This window comes from Neopelma chrysocephalum, unplaced genomic scaffold (genome assembly GCF_003984885.1).
Source record: "Neopelma chrysocephalum unplaced genomic scaffold, ASM398488v2 Primary Assembly neopelma1_22, whole genome shotgun sequence".
NCBI lineage: Eukaryota > Metazoa > Chordata > Aves > Passeriformes > Pipridae > Neopelma > Neopelma chrysocephalum.
Window position 1 is genome coordinate 10,846,213 of NW_020897689.1, and position 22,898 is coordinate 10,869,110.

Genomic DNA, 22,898 nt, shown 5'->3' on the forward strand with positions numbered 1-22,898 from the left:
CAAAAACACAAGAAAACACCAAAACTTTACTACCATACAATTACTCCAACAGCAAAATACCATACAATTACTCTAGGAGCAAAATCTCTATCCTTCTATTCACTCACAAGAACTACCATATGCTTTTGATTAAAGTACTACATTCTGTTTTCAGGAGATACAAAACAATACAAAATCTATTTAGGCTAATAAAATTTCACATTTTCTTCAAAATTAGTGATAGATGTCCTACTCAACCAAAGAAGTTCCTAGCACGCTAAATTTTAAATATTAAATATTGCTGAATCTGGATAAAAAACCAGCGGCTATTAAGTAATTCATTTGATCAACTTCAGAGCTGAGTCAGACTTGGAATACAGGCTACTAAAAATTTCAAAGAACAATCACAATGTCTGTTTCAGATGTCTTTGTTTAGTTCTCTTCTATGACTTTAACTATATTATACATATAATATTTAACTATATTATACATATAAATACTGCCTAGAATAACTTCAATAATGCACCTCAAAACAATTTTAAATATATATTTAAAACAGTAGAACTGCAAAATAACATCTTTTTCCATTGACTACTATATTAATGGTTTTCTCTCATTTAAAACATGAATTTACTAAGCTGCCTAGCATGTAAATAAAGCTTATCAAACTTAAGTTTTCAGAAACTTCTCGATATGATCTCCAAGTTTTCCTATTCCAGGAGAACAGTTCTTTTTAAATATCTACACAATGAATTTACCCAGGCATATTTCCATTCAAATTGTAAATATTACTAAACCCCTGGGCTTTTGCATTTTTCATTAATGAACATTTCTGCTTTGCTAAATTACTTTAAAAAGCACCCCATTTTACTTAAAAAGTATACTGTAGTGCATCTCAAGTAACTTACAGTTACATGAAGACCTCAACAGACCAATTCCAAACTGTCAAGTAAGCTTCCGACTTCCAGCAGGAGGAAGGTCATTGATCTCTACCAATGCTTTCCCAAGCACAGGACCAGTAGGAATCCAGAGGCAGCTTCCCTCATCACCTCTCTCCATCCAACACACATGGCATCTCTTTGTCCCATAGTCAAAGATGCATCAGACAGCAAAACTGCAGATGAAGTATGAGGTGCTTTATCAAAAGCTGAGAGTTGAGAAAAGCAATGGACTTCTAGTGTGATCACTCTCATTCCATGTCATATTACAGATACTCAATAAAACATATTCCCTGCCTGTTGCAAAAAAATGGGGTTGGTCAAGCAAAGAGATCATGGCAGGAAGCAGAGCCACGATTTTGGCTAACTGAAAGAACAGGGACTTTCCATGTTGCCCCCAGTCTCATAACACTGTTTCAGAAATTATGTCCTTATCTACACCGAGTACACACTTTATGGTAAAAAAAGTTGTACGTACGATGACAGTGAAATCACACAAGAAGAGGAGTAACAGAGTTAGCAGAACTTCAACAGACACAAGTTCCTGGCACTGCAACGAAGACTTATCTTTTCCTGCCCCTCTCCGTCCAACTCACTTAAAGTGAGCAGCGAACGACCATTCCAGTAACTGTGTTTAAGCTGAAAAACATACATTCTGACATGTAAATAGAGACTCACCTCTGCATAAGTCATTATCCTTTACATTAGAGCAGAAGTCTCTACTGCTTCAGTAGACTAGCTGGCAATAATAATAGATTAAGTAATCCTCAGAGTTTACCAGAGCAAGGAATTGCACTTTCCTAGTGTTTCACAACTATTTCTAAATAACCAAGGAACAAACAGGAAGACCTAGGAATACAGAATTTCAGTCCAAGCTTTTTATGCAGAGTGCACTCAAGTGTTCTCTGTATTGATTTCTGCTTTCAATTTTATTGGCTTTTGTTGTCTGTCCATGCTTGCTTACCATTTCCACTGCTATCATCTGCTCTCAGCTCATAATTCTGTTGATTTCTGCTATTATGCTCCTTTTCCCTGATCCTGCATTTGTTAACACGTTCATCGAGTGGGAAAAGAGGCATAAAGTCTTTCCCAATCCAGCTTTGGTACTGAAAGGGTGCAGGCTATTAGAGATGCAACCGCTTGGAAAATCCTACTCAGGCCAGTGGCTCTGGACTGGAACAGGCTCAGCGGCTGTAGAAAGGTGGCAGATGAAGAGTGAAATCAGTGCAGTGGTGTGCAGGGTGCCAAGAACACCGAGTGCAAACAGATTCTGTGGGCAGTGATGGTGGAGGCTTCTAATTAGCCTCCAACAAGCGCTTCCGAGCTTTTCACTTGGTTTGAACTGACTGGATTCACACACAAGAGTAAAAGCCTATTCTCTAACATCCACCACATCCTCCACTTTGCCTCTCCCTCATGTTTAATAAAGTTCTACAAAATACGAAGGTGTCAGTTTCCTGACCAAACACACAGAAAACTCTGTATTTGCATCTCATCGGTTTATTAAAAGCAAATGTACTGTGCTTTACTGACTTGGCCATAAAACGCTAAAGATAAGATTTTCATCCGTGCTGAGTGCTTAATTACATGCAAAAAGATGTTACCACTCAGTGTGCTGCAGTAAGTCAGCATTATCTTATTACAAAATTATTAAAATATAAAACTTTAAATATCTCCTTTCACCTTAAAAACATTAAATACTACATCACAAGATAAAAAAGTGAGATCTTTTTCAATTAAAATCAAAAAAGATCTAGCTACCTTTTGCTAACACATGCACATCAATGAAAGGCACCAGTTTAAATTATTATTAATACCTGAAGCACTGTGTTTTCTGTTATCACATTGCTATGTTGTCCCTGCAGTACCTTAAAATTAACCAGCCCTCTCCTTTATCTGTTTCAAAAAACAGTAATCTCCTCCAAGTTCTTCTTTCCCCCCACCAGTACACTGATGGCTACTCCCTTATACCAGTGATCCCGTTCAACAGGATGGTGGAGCGGCTTTTTAGATCATATTTTCTTATACTATAGCAGGCCAATCTACCATAGAAAGAACCAGTTTGAGGTTGAGTGTTTCAGACACATCACTAGGAGACAACTAAATTTACCCTTCATGCTATTTCCCTAACCAAATGCAGGAGGCCCCTAGAAATTTTCCAGCATCCATAGGTACGCATTCAAACTTCATTGCCCCTAATTATTAAAATTCCAGACACTCAAGTCTCTTATTTTGCAATTTGTTATTGGCAGGGCTAGCAGCTGCTGTAGCATTCATCAGTCTCTGTCTCTGCTCCTTCACGTATTTCATTCAGCAACTCCAGATGCCTGTTGTCAGAATACCCATCACAGCAAGTGGCACCTCCGACGGGAACAGCAAGGCATGACTTCCAGTTGCTCCAAATAACGGAAGCCTGAATGTATCGTATCATAAATAATATGCAAATCTCAGAATAACTCTGGCATGTTGAGAACGCTTTTCCAGCATGTTTTATTCAGCACTATTATCAGAATACACAATCTAAAATACACATTAAGAGTCTTTTTAGCTAATGTAAATTTGGACTTTAAAAGTAAATATTTACTTAAACTAAGACAAAGCACTTCCATTATGACACTAGAGTTCCAGGATAACATTAACCTCTTTTTGTTTTTTTAAGCTACAAGTATGTACAGTAGCTCCAGTAAAAGCCTTTAGAAACACAGACACTAAGTACGGTTCTGGAAACTGAAGTATTTTATTCACGGTCACTTGATGAATTCATTTTTGTGGTTACCAAAGAGAGATGACAAAAGCTGTCATTTTTTGTTCATAGTAGGGCCAGGAAGAAAAGACTGAAAGTAAAAAAAAATTAATAAAGGAATTCTTCACAGCATAAGGAACAGTTTTCAATGTTTTTAAGCTGAAAATTAATAGATAAATCTGATGGAAATTTTGGCTTCTGAAGTAACAGAAAATCAGGGAAGAATGCCAGGAGGCCTGCATGGATGAACAAGGAGCTCCTGGACAAACTTAAACACAAGCAGGTACGTTACAGAGGGTGGAAGCAGGGAAAGGTAGCCTGATAGGAACACAGAGAAATTGTCCAAGCAGCCAGGGAAATGGTTACGAAAGTTAAAGCACTGGTAGAAGTAAATTTTGTCAAGGACATCGAGGGTAACAAAACAAGCTTCCGCAGGTACATCAGCAATAGAAGACTAAGGAAAATGTGGGTCCACTCACAAAGAATACAGGCTACCTGGTTTCCCAGGACATGGAGAAGGCTGAGGTACTTAATGGAATTTTTTACCTCAGTCTTCACCAGCAAGTGTTCCAGTCACATTGCCCAAGCTGCAGATGGTGAAAACAGAAACTGGGAGAATGAAGAACCACCTGCTATAAGAGAAGACGGGGTTTGAGATCATCTAAGGAATCTGAATGTGCAAAAATCCATGGGACCTGATGAGCTACATCCAGGGGTCCTAAGGGATCTGGCCAAGGAAGTTGCTAAGTCACTATCCATCATATTTTTAGAGGTCATGGCAGTCCAGTGAAGTTCTCACTGACTGGAAAAGGGGGAAACATAACCCCCATTTTCAAAAAGAGAAATAAGGAAGACCCAGGGAACTACAGGCTGGTCAGTATCACCTCAGTGCCTGGCAAGATCATGGAGCAGATCCTCCTGGAAACTGTGCTAAACAAACATGGAAAATAATGAGGTGATTGGTAACAATCAACATGGCTTCTCTAAGGGCAAATAATGTCTGACAATTTGGCCTTCTACAATGGGGTTACAGCAGCAGTGGACAACTGAAGGACAAGAGATGTCATCTACTTGGACTTGTGCAAAGCATTTGACACTGTCCCGCACAGTATCCTTGTCCCTAAACTGGAGAGACATGGATTTGATGAATGGATCACTCGGTGGATAAAAAAAGCAAGTCAGTCAACGACACCAAGACATGTGGTGCTGGAGGGAAGGGATGCCATCCAGAGGGACCTTGACAGGCTTGAGAGGTGGGCCTGTGCGAACTTTACGAAGTTCAACAAGGCCAAGTGCAAGGTGCTGCAGCTGGATAGGGCCAATCCCAAGTACAGGTTGGGAAGAGAATGGATCAAGACTAGTCCTGCAGAGAAAGACTTCTTGGTGTTTGCCATTATGACTTGGCAACGTGCGCTTGCAGCCCAGAAGGCCAACCACGTCCTGGGCTGCATCAAAAGCAGTGTGACCAGCAAGTCAAGGAAGATGATTCTGCCCCTCTACTCTGCTCTTGTGAGACTCCACCTGGAGTGCTGTGTCCAGATCTGGGGTCCCCAACATTAGAAAGACAAGGACCTGTTGCGGCAAGTCCAGAGGACACTAATAAGTTGATGAAAGGGCTGGAGCATCTCTCTTATGAAGACAGGCTGAGACAGCTGGAGTTGTACAGCATGGAGCAGAGAAGAGTCCAGGGAAACCTAATTGCAGCCTTCCACTACCTAAAGAAATCCTATGAGAAGGCTGGAGAGGGACTTTTCACAAGGGCATGGAGTGATGGGACAAGGGGTAATGGTCTCAAACTGAAAGAGGGTAGGAAGAAATTCTTTACTGTGAGGGTGGTGAGGCACTGACACCGGAACTTGTTGTCCAGAGAGGTTGTGGACTCCACGTGCCAGGAAATGTTGAAGGCTGGATGCAACTTTGATCAACCTGGTAAAACGAAAGGTTCTGGGCCCATGGCAGGGGAGTTGGAGATAGATGATCTTTAAGGTCCCTTCCAACCCAAATCATTCTATGTTTCTATGACAACACCAACAAAGAAAAATGGACCAACAAAGGAAAAATCTATTGGTTAGCTTTTAGGAAGGGTATTTAACTTAATTCAGTAACTGAATGAAAATGAGAGACAGAAGTCTCCTAACCAAGGTGTTCTCAATCTGTCCTTCAGGCAATTTCTCTTCTCCCATTAAGTACCTAGATAAACAACTCCTAAAATAGGAAACTCTAATACATGCCTCAGGTTAGGACAGATCCCCATCCACATATGCACATACATATATTACACAATAATTATTTTATTATTCATATTTAGCACATCTTGGTCTGTTAGAAGCAGAACCTGAAAAGAAAACTAGTATTCGATTGGGATCAGCAGCCCATTCCCTACCTCATCATAGAATCTAAGGTAAGTTTGTCTTCCCACAATTTCCAGTTAATTGGCCGTGCATAAGTACGAGCATACAATTTAGAAATCTGTTCTGTAAAAATTTGCTTACAGAAAATTGGGGGCATCTAAACATATTTTCATTCTTCAGTTATCAAAATACTTATCACTGAAGCCATTATTTCTCATGAGAGGAAAAACTGGACATAGACTTTTGAATTAAAAAATCAGAGCCACTGTGAGGCAGGAGCATCAGTATCTAATTCCCCGAGGCCAAGTGGCAAAGTCCTGAACAGCAGTCATTAAAAGAGCATTCAAAAAAGGAGAAGATTATCAAGTCTAAGTACACACAGAGGTTGAGACAAAGTGCCTTGCCTAAGTCCTGTCCCCACATGAATAAGCTGGAGTAGCATGAGTGCTGACAGATGAACTGCATTCACTCTGCACCACCAGCACTGAAGATCTGAGGAGAATCTAAAATTTAACCAGTAGTCTGGTTCCTCAGGTCTTTGTCTTAGGCTGGGCATAGACTCAGGCTACCTCATTATTCATGTTAATTATCCATATTTACCAGGATATTAATCATTCCCTAGAAATAACAAATTCATATGGACAGCTGACTTTTCCTTCTCTGTACCCTGGACACAGGCTGTGCACATGCAGCTACAGAAAGTCACAGGCATAAGGACCAGCAGTGACAGGTTGATGCCTGCTGTGGATATGCCCATTTACACAGAGCTATCACTCAGGGAATTCACAAGCATTTTGAAATGCCTTAACACTGTCTATCAGAGAATATTCTTCCACGATTAGTTATCATTGATCCATAAAGAGGTTTGACTTTTACTGTACACTTCTAATCAAAATGCAAAAAATTATAACACGCTTTTCCAGTGGATGAAAAATATGGGACCTGAATTCAAATATCAATGAGATATTTCTAAACTCCACAGACTAAGCTTTTTAAAAAACAACAACAAAAAAGCAAGAGACAAGCTTCCAGACAAAAATATGCATATAATAAACAACAGACATAAAATAAAGGGGGAAAATGAAAGGTTTAAAAATTGTTTCTATAAGAATTAAAATGAGATAAACAACTATATTCATATGTGAGGTCTAGTCATGACTCATTATGGCTTTAAAATCCACATAATATTTTGGGATGTATGTAAACTAGAATTAAAGACATACTAGGAACAGAGGGCTGTATTTATCTCTATATGACAATCTACTGAAGTAGAAACTAATTTATAAAGTGATATAACGAGTCTTTACATAGAAAGTCAAGATTTGATAGCACCCATGGTAGCCACATTTCCTACCTGTGAAAATTCATGAAAACAGTAGTCCCCTAAAATCTTGGGGTTTGTTGCAGTACTAGAGGCTTTTTAAAGGCCAAAAATATTATTCTAAGATGTTTCATTTTCTCTCCCAATCTTACAAGTCAAATTTGGTTGCATGCAGCAAGTCTGCAGTTCACATACATTTTTCATTAACTAGAAAAAACCCTCAAAGCTTTCACTGCACAAGACTTCATACCACAATAAGAGCACTGATATGCAAATATTCGTTTTCCATCCATAGTGCACAGTAAAGCTATAGTTGCCCTACTAACACTGAATGTTGCAGCTATCCCAAGTTCAGTTATCCAGCAATAACAACACCAACTTCTGCAAGACAAAACCAAGTAAATAAATTTGCATAAATGGAAGAATAAAGGGTCAATAACCAGAATTGCTGTGATATACTGGTAAATTCCTTTTGGAAGTCTCTGGGATAACTATAGTGAATGCTTTATTCATTACCACTAGCCAGAATATGAAAGACATTTACTCTGTGAAATTAAAAGGTTTAGAAACAAATAGGAAACGCAGAACACTGCATTATCCCAGAACTGTTTGGTGGCTGCAAAACAACAGGAAAAGGAATGGAATAGCCATTACAGCCTTTATTGCCATGGTACATTACAGCAGACAACAGCATACAAAGAACAAAACAGGTTAAACACAAAATAACATTTCGCCAAAGTCCTGTTTTACATGTAACAGTTCTTGCACTCAAAAGCCAAATTGCACTTGGCAAGTAAGGATGGAGAATTTTTCAGTACAAAGATGCATAATATGCAAATGCATAATAGTAGTCATGGTGGTCATATTTAGGGGTTTTTTTATACTGAATGCCATTTGGTCCAAATCTCGCTATTGATTTTTTTATTAAAAAAAGCTACAAGTGCAAAAATTGTTACTTTCTGTGCGGACTCTGCTGTAATGGAGATGAAAAATAATTAATCCAGTGTATTCCCAGCACACATTTCTCACAGGATGCCCAAATTAACTTCATTTTTCATGATACAGCAACTCCCCAGCAGAAAACACTTGCTCACACATCCCATAGTAATCTACATAAAATCAGTTTAAATGTCAGGACAACTGATTATTTTATGCAACACTGCATCGATAACCGTTTTAAAGTGCTATTTGTAAACAAAGTATACAGAGGTTTTCTTTAACAGAAAAACAAGAGAAGCTTCGGAAGATAAGAGGCAATTCCTTTTTACCAATTCACCTGAAAATTTTGACTCAGACCCAAGTGTTTGAAATGATGCCATTATCAAAAGAATTTCTCAGTGAAGAAGTGTCCTGCAAATCAATTTGGAAAACCTATGTTTTACTGGATTGTACATTGTTGAAAACTACATTACAAAATCCAAGTTAAGAATTTAATGAGATTAAGTAGTAAGTAGTGAACTTAATGAGATTAAGTAGTAAGCAGTGAACCTAATTACTTAAAAATTGATAGTATAGCAGATGATAAATTATTGTAATTATAAAATACAAATCTACTTTTTTTAAAAATGGTTTTTATGTGGCAAAAGTTTCTTTACTTGGTCTACTGAATGAAATTATGAATTAATTGCACCAGTAGTACAGCTCTTGTTCAAATTTTATGTTCATGTTTTCCAATTAAAATAATCTTTAACCATGGCTGAAGGTCATCTCCAACAACTGATGGCAATGTTCTTTAATATATGTATATGAAATTTCAAGACAAGCAATCTCTTTTGAACTTACAGGCTGAATCATGACTTAAAAGGTTTTTGCAGTGGGTTTTTTGCGGGGCACAGTCAGATTCTTTGTCTTTCCCTACCTACAGAAAACCACAGCTTATATTGTAGCAGTATCAGTGCAATTTATCCTCAGCTTCACATGAAAATTTCACCACTGTATTTGCTGAGACAATGACTTCTCAGCCTTATCCAATTTTGTCCTGGCCCCAGAGACTAAAAACAAAGCACGATTCCTTTTTGCAGTTCAAATACCCTTACTATTATGAAAAGTTTCCAAATCTATTATATTTGTATTCTCCTCTGCTTTCCTTTTCAGGACATCCTATTCTCCTCTGCTGTCCATTCGAGGCCCAAACTTTATTTCATCATCTATCTAAAAGCATTCTAAACACAGCACAATATATCTGAGTGTTTATAAAGGGGCAACTTTAAGCTTTCCCTGCTGTAATTTACTATTTCTAAATGCAAATACTGACATGTAATCAGGATAGGTAGAACAGACAGCAAATGGTCTGTAACACATTTAAGAGAGTGAAGCACTGCTTTTCAACAGAGATCACAGCATTTCCATACAGTAATGAAAACCAGTTCTCTGTGCACTCACACTTGGACTGAAGAAAGCTTTACCTTTGTTGGTAAGGGCCAAAGACCTCTTCAGTATCTGCAGAAAACAGGAAACTTTCCTGCCCATTGTTTCTGTCCGGTCTGACTATTGTAACAGTTCAGTATAACTAAACATGGGAAAAGGTCCCTTTATTTCCTGTGAGGACAACCTTGTAGCATATGGGAAGAAATTAACACACTCATACAGAATATAACTGCCAACTTCCAGGCATTATTCTTAATAAACAGGATTTCACACACTGTCAAAGAGATAAATAAATGAGGAATAACCTTAAAGTAAATGAAAACAAAAGTCATTGCTATCAGGTCTTCACTCTTCTGCCCACACAAAGAATCCTTCCAGGTATATTACAACATATTTAAATGTGGTAACTACAACCAATTTTGTAATTTCCATTAATTAATTCCACTAGTAGTATTATTACTGGTATTTATGTGTTGTTTTATGTAACTGAACTACAGAACCAATATCTTATTAGAAAAAAAACCTTTCCATTTAGAGAAAACAACAGATACAATGAAGACATATTAGGTAGAAGGATTGTAATTCTAACCCACAGAAAAATCTCAACTCTGCCAAAAATTTTTCCAACGTTATGAAGCAATCTACAACCTGTCACTTTCAAAATGTTCCATTTGTCACATCATCCTGAAAACCTGGAGACCTCTCTTACTGGTAAGCGTTAAAGAAAGCTCACATGTTGCTCTCTTTAATCAAAAAATTCTCAATTATCTCTTGATAACTATTGAAATTTCATATTTTATCATAAAATAAGCACAAATTAGCACACAATAACCAAATGCAAAGATAATGGTATTTTCACACCTCAGTCTGACTGTATTTGAAGATGTCTAAGAAACTGCATTTCTACCTTACTGACAGTCAAACTCACAGCAACCATCCAACAACATTGTTAACTTCTGGGATGACAAGCAGTATCTAATTTAACACTGCAAAAGCCAGTGCTGCCTGTCCTATTAACATAAATACTACAGTACAAGGAAATCTCATCACATACTTGACACGTTTCAAAGGGGATTTTTATGTGCATTTTCATTTCTAGAAGAACCAAAAACCTTTCTCTTTTCCTTTTCTACCTTGCTAGTAGCATTTTTCCTTCATTTCCAATATTTTCTCCTTCCTATTTCCAGAGCCCAGAGTTTCTCCTTTCATCTCACAGCTCTCATTGTTTGTATTTATTACTGGTATTGGCTACTTTAGCCTTCACTGAGAGCTCTTTCTACATCTTTTCCCAATTCACACAGCAAAACAGAATGGTGAGAAGGACAGCAGCTACAACTCATACTTCAAGCATCTTGCCCAACCTCTGGAAATACCACTTTTGATATTCAAAGGTAAATAAAGAGAGGAAAAAAAAAGGCCTAAGTAAGGTGCTAACTGCACCTTGCAAAAGAAGGATAAACAGAATTCTAACATCTTTCAGTACAAGAAAAATAATCATTCAGAACCCCAAACATCTATTACACGTATTTGAGGATTTTGATTTTTACCCTCTGAAAACACTCTGAAAAATCCAGAAGATTAAGAATGAAACCAATGGTAATGACACCAGAAGAATTCATCCCAAAGGAGTTTGATGAAAGACGATCAAAAATATGAAAGGGGTTTCATAAAAGGAATAATTAGACTTGGACTTCCAACAAGAAAAATAGTGACACAACTACTTAGCAAATATTTCAGACAGGACATTTAAAATGATCAAAAGGAATTATTTTGTGGGATACACATTCAGAAGTTACAAATGCCAAAAAACCCACAAACTGTACAAATATAAAGTAAGCAAACTCAGAGATTACTTAGTTTGCAACCAGGTCCTACATCCACAAACTCCAGCAGAGACAGACCCAAACGTTAAGTACAGGTGTCTGAAGCACACCCTCCCTAAGTAATGCTACTAACTACCATTATAAAAAAATTACTATGTCATAGTTTAGGAAGGTATCTCCACTTTAGTGCTCCCACTGAAACCTGCTCGCTCACTCCCTCCTCCTCCCCCCAGTCCCCTGTGGCAGGCTGGAGAGGAAAATTTGAGGCACAAATCACAGGCTGAGATAAGAACAATTTACTGGAAACAGCAATAAGAGAAGAAAATGAACAGTAACAGCAACATTACTACTGACAGAGGGTATAAGAAAGAGGCAAAAAATTCATACAGAAACAATGCCCAACCACTCCCTCTGCCATGCTACCCTAACCAGAAGGGTCCTCTTCTCCCTGGAAGAGACTCCCTTCCCGCCTCCACCGGCAACGATATGAGGTAGTACAGACTAAGCTCTGTGTCCTAGCCAGAACCCCTCCTGGGTACTGCAAAAATTAGCCCTGTCCTGGCCAGAATCAGAACACTGTGGTAGACCTTTTCTTAAATCTGTCACAGCAATTCACAGGTTCCTTCCAATATCTCTGATTTTAGGTCTTTATCATATACTGCAAGTTCATTTTTAAGTGGTATTTTATAAGCTTTCATGAACAAAAAACAGCAGGCACTGGAAGGAAGGAAGCAGCTATCGTTATAAATGTAAGGTGGCCATTTTTCAAAGGCATTCCATGAAACAGGACTTATTTACGTCTTCCTGCTTTCTATGGTTTCTGCAAAATAACTTTCCCTCCCAGGCAATAAAGGATATATACGAACTATTCAGCCATATACATTTTACAAGTGACACAACACTAACTCTGCAGGTGTGTGCCACTTTTCCCTCCCTCTACCTTGTAAGGCTTTGGCATTTTTTTAATGAAAACAGTGCTTATACGCTGTAGAGCTTCAGTTGCTGCCACATCTGTTCAAGCCTCAAATGCCTCTGCGACTTTGAGAGCAAAGACTACACTCGCACCACAGAATTGGAGGATGCTGTCTCAAAGCATCCTGTTACATGCTATTTCTTCTAGGAATCTGAATACGCCTTATACTTAAATTCCTTGGGTAATGTAACTTGACATATACTAAGCAATAAAATGAAGTGATTTTCTAGTCTTGTTAAACAAATTCACAGCATCCCAGACATCAATCACTTTGTTATACGGTACATCATTCCAACTTCATAGCTTCATGCTTTTAATGCCCAACTTTTTTTTACAAAATGTCACTGTAGGGATTAAGAAGTAAAAACATGGCAAATTAAGCTTACAGAAGAACCTGAGAACATCCTGGAAGTTTATTAGGGCCAGGGAACCATTACTTACTATCTACAAAGAGGCTAAATTCTCATGAACAGTGAATTTCCCATGGCTCAGCCCATACCTAACCAGCTACAATTACGATTAACTGCATAAATCTCATGGATAACTCTTCCAGACCTAGATATTCCCCATGATTGCTTTTGCCTAATCCACACTATTTAAACTGATTTATATTCCTGATGAAGGTCTTAAAACCTCACCTTTAAGTATCACAGAAGACACTATCTACATATCTCAAGCAACTCGGCTCTCCAATACATCTTACCACTCCTGCTGAGATTGCCTGTGTGATGTTACTAACAGGGACACATGGTAGCGTAATGAGTTATTTTCCAAGATTTGTTGAAGAGCATTCTGTCTCCACTGATGTTCCTCTGTCACAACATGTTTGATTTAGGCATAAGGAGGCTGGGACTGTTAAGTCAACTTCTGGGAACACATTCATTCCTCACTCTAGGAATGACTCCCTTTAAACAATCTGAGGAATTAACAAATTTCACAGGGCAAATTATAAAACACTTTAATGTAAATTCCCCATCAATTCAATTGATACTGGTCACTTGCTCTATTTATTATAATAGGCAAAAATGTATTTAGAAAGCAAACATATTAATACATACCATGTATTTAAACTTCAGGCACAGGTATCAGCAGCTACAGCCAAATTTCATTTTGAAGTGTGAATTCATATAAAACTTCCCTAGGAAGGTCAAGGAGTAGATTATTTTTTCTGCTCCATTCAGCAAGATATTATCAATTTATTAGGGAGCTTGCATCACACAAATTACACTGAAATAAAGAAAGCCAACATATTACTGTTCTTTCCACTGCTCTTCAGTTCTAGCTGTTTCTGCTACATGTTCCCTTCATGCTCTTCAGCCTGGAACTTGAAAGCTCATCAGGTATGCCAGACGACTTGGCAGCCAGGCTGCCAAAAGCACAAAGGACAGTCAGGAGGTCTCATGGGATCTGGAATGTGTCAACCCCTAACATCTCAGTTCTGTCCCTACAACAGGATAAATTCAACTGTGAACAGTCTATGAGATAGCCACAGGAGCAATCAAGCTTGCACAAAATGAAACTGGCTTTGAAGAGTTATCCTTGCAGCTTCTCAGACATTTTAAGTAGACAATCATTATTTTAGCATCAATTATATATACAGGGAAAGGGCTCTTTGCTGTCAGAGTACGAACTGGGAATCAAGATATCAGGTCGTATTTCTGGTTCTGGCACAAACTTCCACTGGGACCTAAAAAACAAGATCTCTCTAACTTCTAATTTGTAGAATTACATAGGTTTGATTTATTAATGACAGCAATGCACTGAGAGATCTCTGAATAGAGAACAGTACAAAAGTGTCAGATTATCTGTTTCCCGAGGAAATATAATACAATATAATACAATTGAAAAAAAAAAATAAAATTGTGTACCTGAGTTTCCTCTTGAATATTTGTTTGCTGAACAGTATAGCCTGGCCTTTTGCACTGGAATTTCAGAGTATAAGGGAAACAAAGCAGAGATGCAACCCTGAAAAATCTGTTCTCCTGAAAATGGCTGAAATAGTCTGCCTTCTTTCCCCATCATACCAATAAATTGCAAATTGATGAGTCATGTAGGTTGGAAGGGACCTCCAGACATCATCTAGCCCAATTGCTTGAGTAAAGCAGTGTCAACTAGAACAGGTTGTCCACTCTTGCCCAGCTGACCTTTGAACAAAACAAAAAAACAGTCTCTGGTCAACTTATTCCAGTTTTTGACCAGCTTCATTGTAAACTACTTTTTTCCCCTCACATTGAGTTGGAATTTCCCATTTTCCATGGCCTCTCCTTCTTCCACTATGCACCTCTGAGAGGAGTGTGTCTGCATCTTGTCCATATCTACCCATCATGGAACTGTAGGCAATAATAAAAATTCCACTGAGCCTTTTCTTCTCAATCTTACCAAATAAATACAAACCAACCTTGGAATGCATAGTTTCAAAGCTTGGTGTTTATACAATGGTGACAAAAATTACTACTAAAGAGGGTTGAAAAATATGTCTCCATGAATACTTGAAATCACTGCAAACAGCACACTATTCAACAGCTTTAGGCTGCATAGAATACCTTAAGCCTGGACATATTGACTGATGGTCCCCTCCAAGTAGTCTCTTCTAAATTAGCAGCTCACATTACAAATTTATGGAATATATGTAGCAGGAGTGTTAGGAGTGAGCTATAAGACAGAGGAAGGAACAGCTAGAACACTGCAGATAGGATGATATTTATATTCAGATAAATCATGAAGTTGTGCAACACCTCTAAGTGTATTACGGTCTTCAGGAGATGAAGTCTTAGTCTACAATAAGTCTTAGGAACAGAAAAGTTTCTTAAATGCTATGAAACAAAGATTTCTTCTTTCAGTATCCTAGATTTTTCACTGATCGGCTAAACAAACCACCTTTCTTCTTAAAGAGCAGTTTTTCACAATATAATCTAAGTGCATCTGAGAGCAGTAAGAGGAAATCCATTGAAAAGTATGAAACATCTGTCTAGAGTATATAGTGCAGCATAAATCCCTCCAGTTACAAACAAGATAAGATATGTGCTTGAAAATTCTTCATAAAAAATCTCTGCTTTTTGCCATTGTCATACATTGCATGAACTCTGTGCACAGCTAGTGGAGATGTGAATAATCTTTCTTGCTAATCCACTCCATAAAGCAAACATTCAACCCTGGGGGCAGGGGTTACAAAGAAATAAACAGCTTTTAAGCAGTTACCCTAACTGATAGAGACTATAGGTGGTGCTATTGATATAGCCAAGTAAAGTCAAATAAAAATGGAATACCACATTCACATTTTTGTTAACACTTAAGCAAGTTAAAAACAGCAGAAATTGGAAGTGAATGGAAAAGATATTGACTTTCTATAGTAATTGTGTTTGCACTTCCTTTTGACTTTTCATGATGAAGTAGCCATAGAATGTTGTTTTTCTTTTCCTGAAGAGAAAGGAAATCACATAACCTTATCAAAAAATGCAGCCAGCTAAAACCCTTCCCTTCCATTCACTTAAATCCCTTTTAGAAAATATAAATGCAATTATGCACTATGAAGTCACTAATCATTACTGTAATCAAGACATATAACATATTTAGCAACTAGATGATCCTTATGGGTCCCTTCCAACTTAAGGTATTCTATGATATATACACACACACACAAAAATAACATACACATACATTGTTTTTGTATCAAACTACAGCTATAAAAGATCATTTATAAATTCTTCTTTTTTGGGAAAAGCTCAACACCTAACTTTATTATCTAGCATAACCATTCAAGGAGTTTCCATTCAGGACACAACCCTCTGTTGCTGGTGAGGGTTAGTAACTGTGAATTTGGCTACAAAGTTAACCTGAAGTCTCAATTACTATAATCATTTGTCCAAACAATTCATCTACTCAATAATGAAAAAATATGTATTGAGCCAAGAAACAGGGAGGGTTCAGTGTGGCAGGGGAATACAGATCCTGAAGAGTGACACAGCCACTGAGAAGGGTGGACAGTAAACCTTATAAACAAAACCTCTTTATGCCCATTGAAAAGCAAGGATTCGGCTTCCCTTAACGTGGCACACATGTAAGGAAAATGTTTGCACTTCAGGGCAAGCAGAAGAGAGGGGAGAAGAAAGTACAGCAGAATCTAATGAAATTAAACTGAGATTTGAGAGTTAACTGGCAGAAATGTATATCTATATTCACTGATAGACTCTGGAAACCATACTATAATCTACATAATAAACTAGCTTTGCTTTTTCTCCCATCTGCTTCAAGATCGAACTAGTCACCCCAGCTGAGGCCATGGGGAAGGCTTATAGGAGTGCCAACATCTGCTTCTATTCCCATCAACGTCAAATTTGTCAGAACGTGAAACTGCACCAGGAAAACAATCCCTGTCATAGAAAAATAAACTCTACTTCCATGGATATCCCCTGAAGTACCAAATGTAGTAGATCTATTACATTTCCAATTTCTATTCCAAAATAAAGTTTCTTTCAAAAAAATATATATGTACATTTAAATATATATATAAATATATATATATTTAGCCAGTGTTGTGTACATGCGTCTTAAAATTCTTCATGGCCTGGTTTGCCTTCACTGGTCAGTCAGTCAGAGTAAATCACAACCATAAAAATTAAGCTTCAGACCAAGTAACAAGGTGACAAATTAAACTAGCCACTTTTTGGCAACTCTTTACTATTAAATACTTTTTAATTTCTCGGCAACTTCTACCTACAGTTTTACTGGTCTCTTTACTCCTGCTATGTTGAGGCTTCAAATGAATACCCTAATTTACAAAGTAAATGAAATCTCACATGAAAACATTACACAAATTTAAAAAAAAAAATCAAAAAGACAAACCTATTTTTTAAGACTTTCATTAAAAGTCACATAAATTCCCCAGCATAAAATCATGGACCAATGAGACTCTTGGAAAAGTTTATGTAGTTTTGTTCTAGTTAGCTAGCCATAGAATAGAATCATTAAGGTTAGAAAAGACCTCCAAGATCATCAAGTCCAACTGGTAGCCCAGCACTTCTATGTTCACCAATAAACCATGTCCCCAGGTGCCACATCTACACATTTTTTTAACACTTCCAGCGATAGCAATTCCATCACATCCATGGGCAGCCTGTTCCATTGGCTGATCACCCTTTTAGTGAATAAATTTTTCTTAATGTCCAATCTAAACCTCCCCTAGTGTAATTTGAGGCTATTTCCTTTTGTCTCGTCAATTGTTACCTGGGAAAAGAGATTAATTCCCACCTTGCTACAACTACCTTTCAGGTAGTTGTAGAGAGCAATAAAGTTTCCCCTCAGTCTCCTTTTCTCCAGGCTAATTATGCTTATAGAACAAAATAGGAAATTTTCATCATGTTTACATAGATCACAGTAAATATACACACTTTGTCATGTGCTGTAAAGAATGAAATAAATAAGGTACATAAAGTCAGAATTTTTTTTTAAAAGTATCTTTACCATGAACACTCAAGGTAATATTAATTATTGAGTTACACAGCTGGATAACAGAGAAGCATTTTAGATAAATATTCACCAGTTGCCATTTTCAGTCCCCTCCAGAAAGAGGATTTTGCTAAAAAAAGGATTCTCCCCTACCCTTGCAAGTACAGCTTCTCTTTCATTGGAAAATAGAGATTTTGCCAGCAAGATCATCCAGAAGCAGAAAAAAGCCCAATTGGTAATTTAGCCAATAAAGTATTAATTGTTCATAACAGAAACCTCATAGCATAGCTTATAAAAAACCCCATCTATCTATACATACAGTTTTCAAAGATGTTTTAGTGTCTTACGGAAATTCGTCCATCACCAGATTTGTTTCTTTTAAGAAATGCTAAATGCTAACAAGAACAAAATCTCTGGTATTGCAACAACACTCCAAATGTTATAATGAAATGTCTCAAGGAAAAGCAAAAGCCTTTTCTTCATAATTTCCTGTGCATGCCTCCTCCTTCCAGCCTTGCTGGCAACTACTTGGTGACTTAAGTTTATCCACCTCACATATGTTTACATACCTCACTCAAATGGGCCCAAAATTGTTATTGCTCAGTATCACTGATGTCTCAACAGACTATGCTACTAAAGTTTATTACTGGAAGATTCAGGAGATATGGAAGAATAATATTAATACAACCAGACCTTTCCACTCAGATTTGTTTTGTGATGACTGCAGATGTAAAACAATATATTGTATTTACACAGGATAAAGCCAAAAAGAAGAGGTGAATGAACTCACATGGAAATGACTACTCTGCTACTTCCATCTAATAAAATAATCAATTTATCAAATATTCTGCTTTGTACCTAGACTTTTGACAGAATATACAAAACAAGCTGATTCTCACTACACTGATGATAAGTGGAGGATGAAAAATCATAGAGAAGCATGGGGAAAAAATACTTTAAATAACCAACCAGATATTCATTCTCAGTGAGACTTTCTTTAATTTCAATATAAACTGAAGAACCTAAATAAATCTAACATACAATAGATATGTTTCCAGCGTATGGAAACCAGCAAAGCATTCCCATGTTGACACAGATGAGTAAAGTCACTTCCTCCTTATAACCTCTTCATTCTCCAGCCATCCACAGGGTTTTTTTCATTTATCTAAGTGAATACCCTATTTCCTATTAATTACAGTGAAAACTGCAGGTACTTTGTGCAAACTGTTAGGGAGACTGTAACTGGTTTCAGCTTCACAATCATAAAAGAAACATGGGTTCTACCACAATGAGCTCCACTGAGGAGACCTGGAAGCCTAACTCTTGACTGGCATGTCAACCCCTCACACTGCTCTCTACTTTAACAAGACATCATGGAAAGTAAGATAGTGTTTGGACAGAGAAGTACTAGGACCTCACACTGGTGGTGGGCATCACTTCAGACTAGCTCTAGTCTAACCCCAGGAACTGCACATTCATTAGCAGCCAGATATGCTCCTACAGAAAAGCTTCCAGTTCACTTCCAACAAGAAGGAACCCTGCATGTGTGTCCCATGACCACCTCAGAATGTGAAACAAAGTAAGCTGGAATACTGTTTGTATCTCAAACTAGCTAGTCCTGGGACTGATAATGGCTCTAAGAAAAATAGAGAAAACCATAAGCCTAAGACACCTAAATGAGAAGATCTAGACTTCAGAACAAGAAGTAACCATGAGAACAAGTACAATGATGGTTTTGATGGCTCATGTGAAATCAACGTGATGGTCTCTACATTGGCCCTAGTCCAGCGGCCCTCATAAATCCACCACCACAGCTGCTCTCAACAGCAGTCCTAGCAGGTAGGCCAAAGGAAAGCTCAGAAGTTGTTTCCTTAAACAAGGCTGAGATACAGTTAAAACACATGACATTTCCCTGTGAAGGATTTGCATCTCTGAACTGTCACTTGAACCCTGTCCACAACCATTAATAATTATAAAAAACATGACATAGAACCAGATATTTAACACCAGCCCTCCTCCCTTTCTTCATATGATTTATTTAGATCATCCTGATCTAAACTGGAAAAAGACTTATTACTGAATTCAATGTTTGGATACAATTTGAAATACATACTGAGTCTGATCTTTGGAAGAATCTGAGCACTAACTGCTTGAATACCAATATCTTATGTCTAAAACCTCAGAATCCAAAATAGAAAATATTTCAAATTCTTCAAATTTACTGAAATGATCTAAGACTCCAAATACACCAAATTTGTGGCTTAAAATACTGAAGAACATTTTTTTACAATAGGTAAAAGCCAATCATTAAATGGAAGCAAGGAAGACAATCACACATCGCCCCTTTCTCAAATATACATCCTAAACTTAAAAAAAAGAAAACGAAAAAAGAAAACATGTTGGACCACTTACCATTTTTCATGGTTCTGCTGAGGATAAACATATGGAGAAAATAAGCTACTCTGTAGATCTTATTTCACTCCAATCTCTGTGCTTTTACTCTCCCTGTCACAGCCAACTTAAGAATTTCCTCTTTCATGACAATACGCAGAAACTTCACAGTTCTCAAGGCAGCAAAGCAGGAAGTTTGCAGTTGGAAGGATTTCCCCTCTTCAATGGGACAGGGGAGGAGAGAAAAGTATGATGGGGCTACTGTGAAATCTTTTTCCAGCTGAAGCACCTGATTTGGACATACTTATCACAACAGAGTCCTAAAGTGATACGACCAAGATCAGGCACAAATTAAACACTGCACGCATCTGTTTTGCAATAATTTGTCACTTCGGCTTTTTGAGAGAGTGAGAACTCCCGCCTTTCTGACTGGGGCACCAATAATCCTATCAACAGCGATACTCAAATGTAGAAGGAAAACTGTAAAACTGCCACACCGCAGCTCACCAGAACGTGCTACCTTCGCAGCTGACCCTGTATCACAAGACAGGAGTGAACGCCACATGTGGCTTTAATGCCAAGCAGCTGCTGCACACCAGCACTCCCTCTGTCCTCCTCCTTCCCCCCTGCACCGCTGGGTTTCTAGGACTACCGCAAGTAAAGGAATCGCAGGGCCCTAAAATGAACGCAAGCCTCCACACCCGTGGCAGAGCTAAACCCAAACACATCACACCCCCTCCGCTTCCACGCCCGGAGATGCGAGATCATCGGTGCCAAAGTGCGGCCGGAGGGGTGGGGAGTGGGCAACGCACGACCTCTCCTCGGCCATTTCAAAACCTGTTACTCTCCTTCCCTTTTAAGCAAAAGCTCAGGTTAAGACCCTTTACCGGCTGCGAGTGCCGCGGTCCCGCTGCCCGCCGCGCTGGGCACCGCCTTCCCGGCTTCCCGGGCAGCTGCGGAAGCGGGTGCGGGGCAGGCGAGGCGAGGCCCCCCTATCCCCTCCGCTCACCGACACCAGGAACTCCAGAGTGCCCACGTAGTCCCGCTCGGTCTTGAGCAGCTCGTTGAGGACGCACACGCGTAAGCGAAGCTGTTTCTCCAAGTCCTTCCCGCTTTCCCCCTTGCCTTCCCCTTTGCTTTCCTCTGTCATGGTGCAGCGAGGAGGATCGATGTTCCCAGCCCGGCGCCGTTCCCGGAGCGCCCCGGCACTGCGCTGCGGACAAGGACAACAAAAGACCCCGCCAAGTAACACAGCGGGGCCGGGCTCGGCCGGTCCCAGCCGCGCTGCAGCCGTAGCCCCAGCTTACCCCGCTCCCGCGGCCGCCCGAGGTCCGGAGGCGAGCAGCCACCCCAGTGCGCGCTCCTTTCCCGTCAGGAAGGGAACACAGCCTGAAGGAAACGAGCGGTCACTGGTTCCCAGCTCGCCCTGCTAGCTGAGAGGTTGGAAAGCCTCCGCAGCAGCAGACTTGGACATTAATCAAAAGCTTTGTATCCATGTGACTCCAACCCCTTCCCCCCCTTCACTAAATCTCAGGAAAAAGGAAAGGAAACAACTTCAGGGAGCATTGCGTGCCAGCAGCTGCCTGTTTCACACACAAGCTGCGAGCTCCAGTTTGAGGCTAATTGGAGTTCTCCAACAACAGTAAAAGAATTATAAAAATGTCCCAAACAAGCTGGCTGGACAGGGAATCAGCAGTTGGGTTTTTTTGTTTTAATCATCAGCAAAGAGCCATTTCAACTTCCCTTTCCACACTTTCCCACGAGATGTATATTACAATGTATACTGCAACTGATGCAAATTATAAATACAAGCTTTTATATTCTCCTGAAAAAAAAATATGCAGAGCTAAGGATGTGCTGAGCAGGTACAGAAAAGTTATTTCAAGGTTGGGGGGAGGGAGGTCCGGGGGGGTGTTAAGTTGTCTGATTTGTCTGTCTATTAAAACAAAGTGCTGTAAAATCCCGAGGTTATACAGTTTTCCTGTCTGCTTTCAAAGTTCAGATTTGCATGATACATTAAAAGAATAAAAAATAATTCAGTAGCTATATCAAACAGTTAGCAAAAGGTATAGAGCTACTTTAGAAAAGGGGAACTGACTTCCTGAAGACTGCAATATGTCAGGACACTACCATGTGAATTTTAAGCCCACTGAAGAAAGCTGAAGTTTTCTTTGGCTAGCTCTTCAGTCTATGACTGGAAAGAAAATCCAGGTCTTCAACTTCTAGATTCTGTATCAACTATCTTTCTAAACCTACAACATCCTAAAAGGACAGAATAAAATGAAAACTTGAGTGTAAAACTTCTACAGCTGCATTATGAGATGAATCCTTTAGTGGGAGAGAATAACATTTATGTTCTGATAACTAGACATCATCTAGCTGTCTGCCTCAGACATCTTTTGGGAAACAGAGGATACACTTCCCACAAGATGTTTCCCAAAGAGCAGGAAAAAAAATTAAAAAAAAAAAAAGAAAAATAATTCTTTGAATGTGACCTACTTATCTGCATCCTCCCCTTCCCAAACACAGTCAGCTCCTTTGCATAAAATTCTAGGCAAGAAGCAGCA

The 22,898-nt window shown here is 38.8% G+C and overlaps 1 protein-coding gene across 4 annotated transcripts in view; it reads right to left on the reverse strand.

The window, feature by feature from the left end:
* PREX2 (phosphatidylinositol-3,4,5-trisphosphate dependent Rac exchange factor 2) overlaps positions 1-21,750 on the reverse strand; it is a 172,455-nt gene extending 150,705 nt beyond the window's left edge. For 2 of the 4 annotated variants that reach the window (XM_027698772.1, XM_027699018.1), the window contains exons 1-2: positions 21,639-21,715; positions 21,341-21,544 (exon numbers count right to left, since the gene is read on the reverse strand). In XM_027698772.1, the coding sequence (XP_027554573.1) occupies positions 21,341-21,481 (141 nt within the window). In that variant the 5' untranslated portion in view covers positions 21,482-21,544; positions 21,639-21,715. Of the gene's footprint in view, positions 1-20,352; positions 20,566-21,340; positions 21,545-21,638 lie in introns of those variants that run through there. The other 2 variants (XM_027698859.1, XM_027698933.1) reach the window with 2 other exon arrangements.
* Between the last annotated feature and the right edge of the window lie 1,148 nt (positions 21,751-22,898).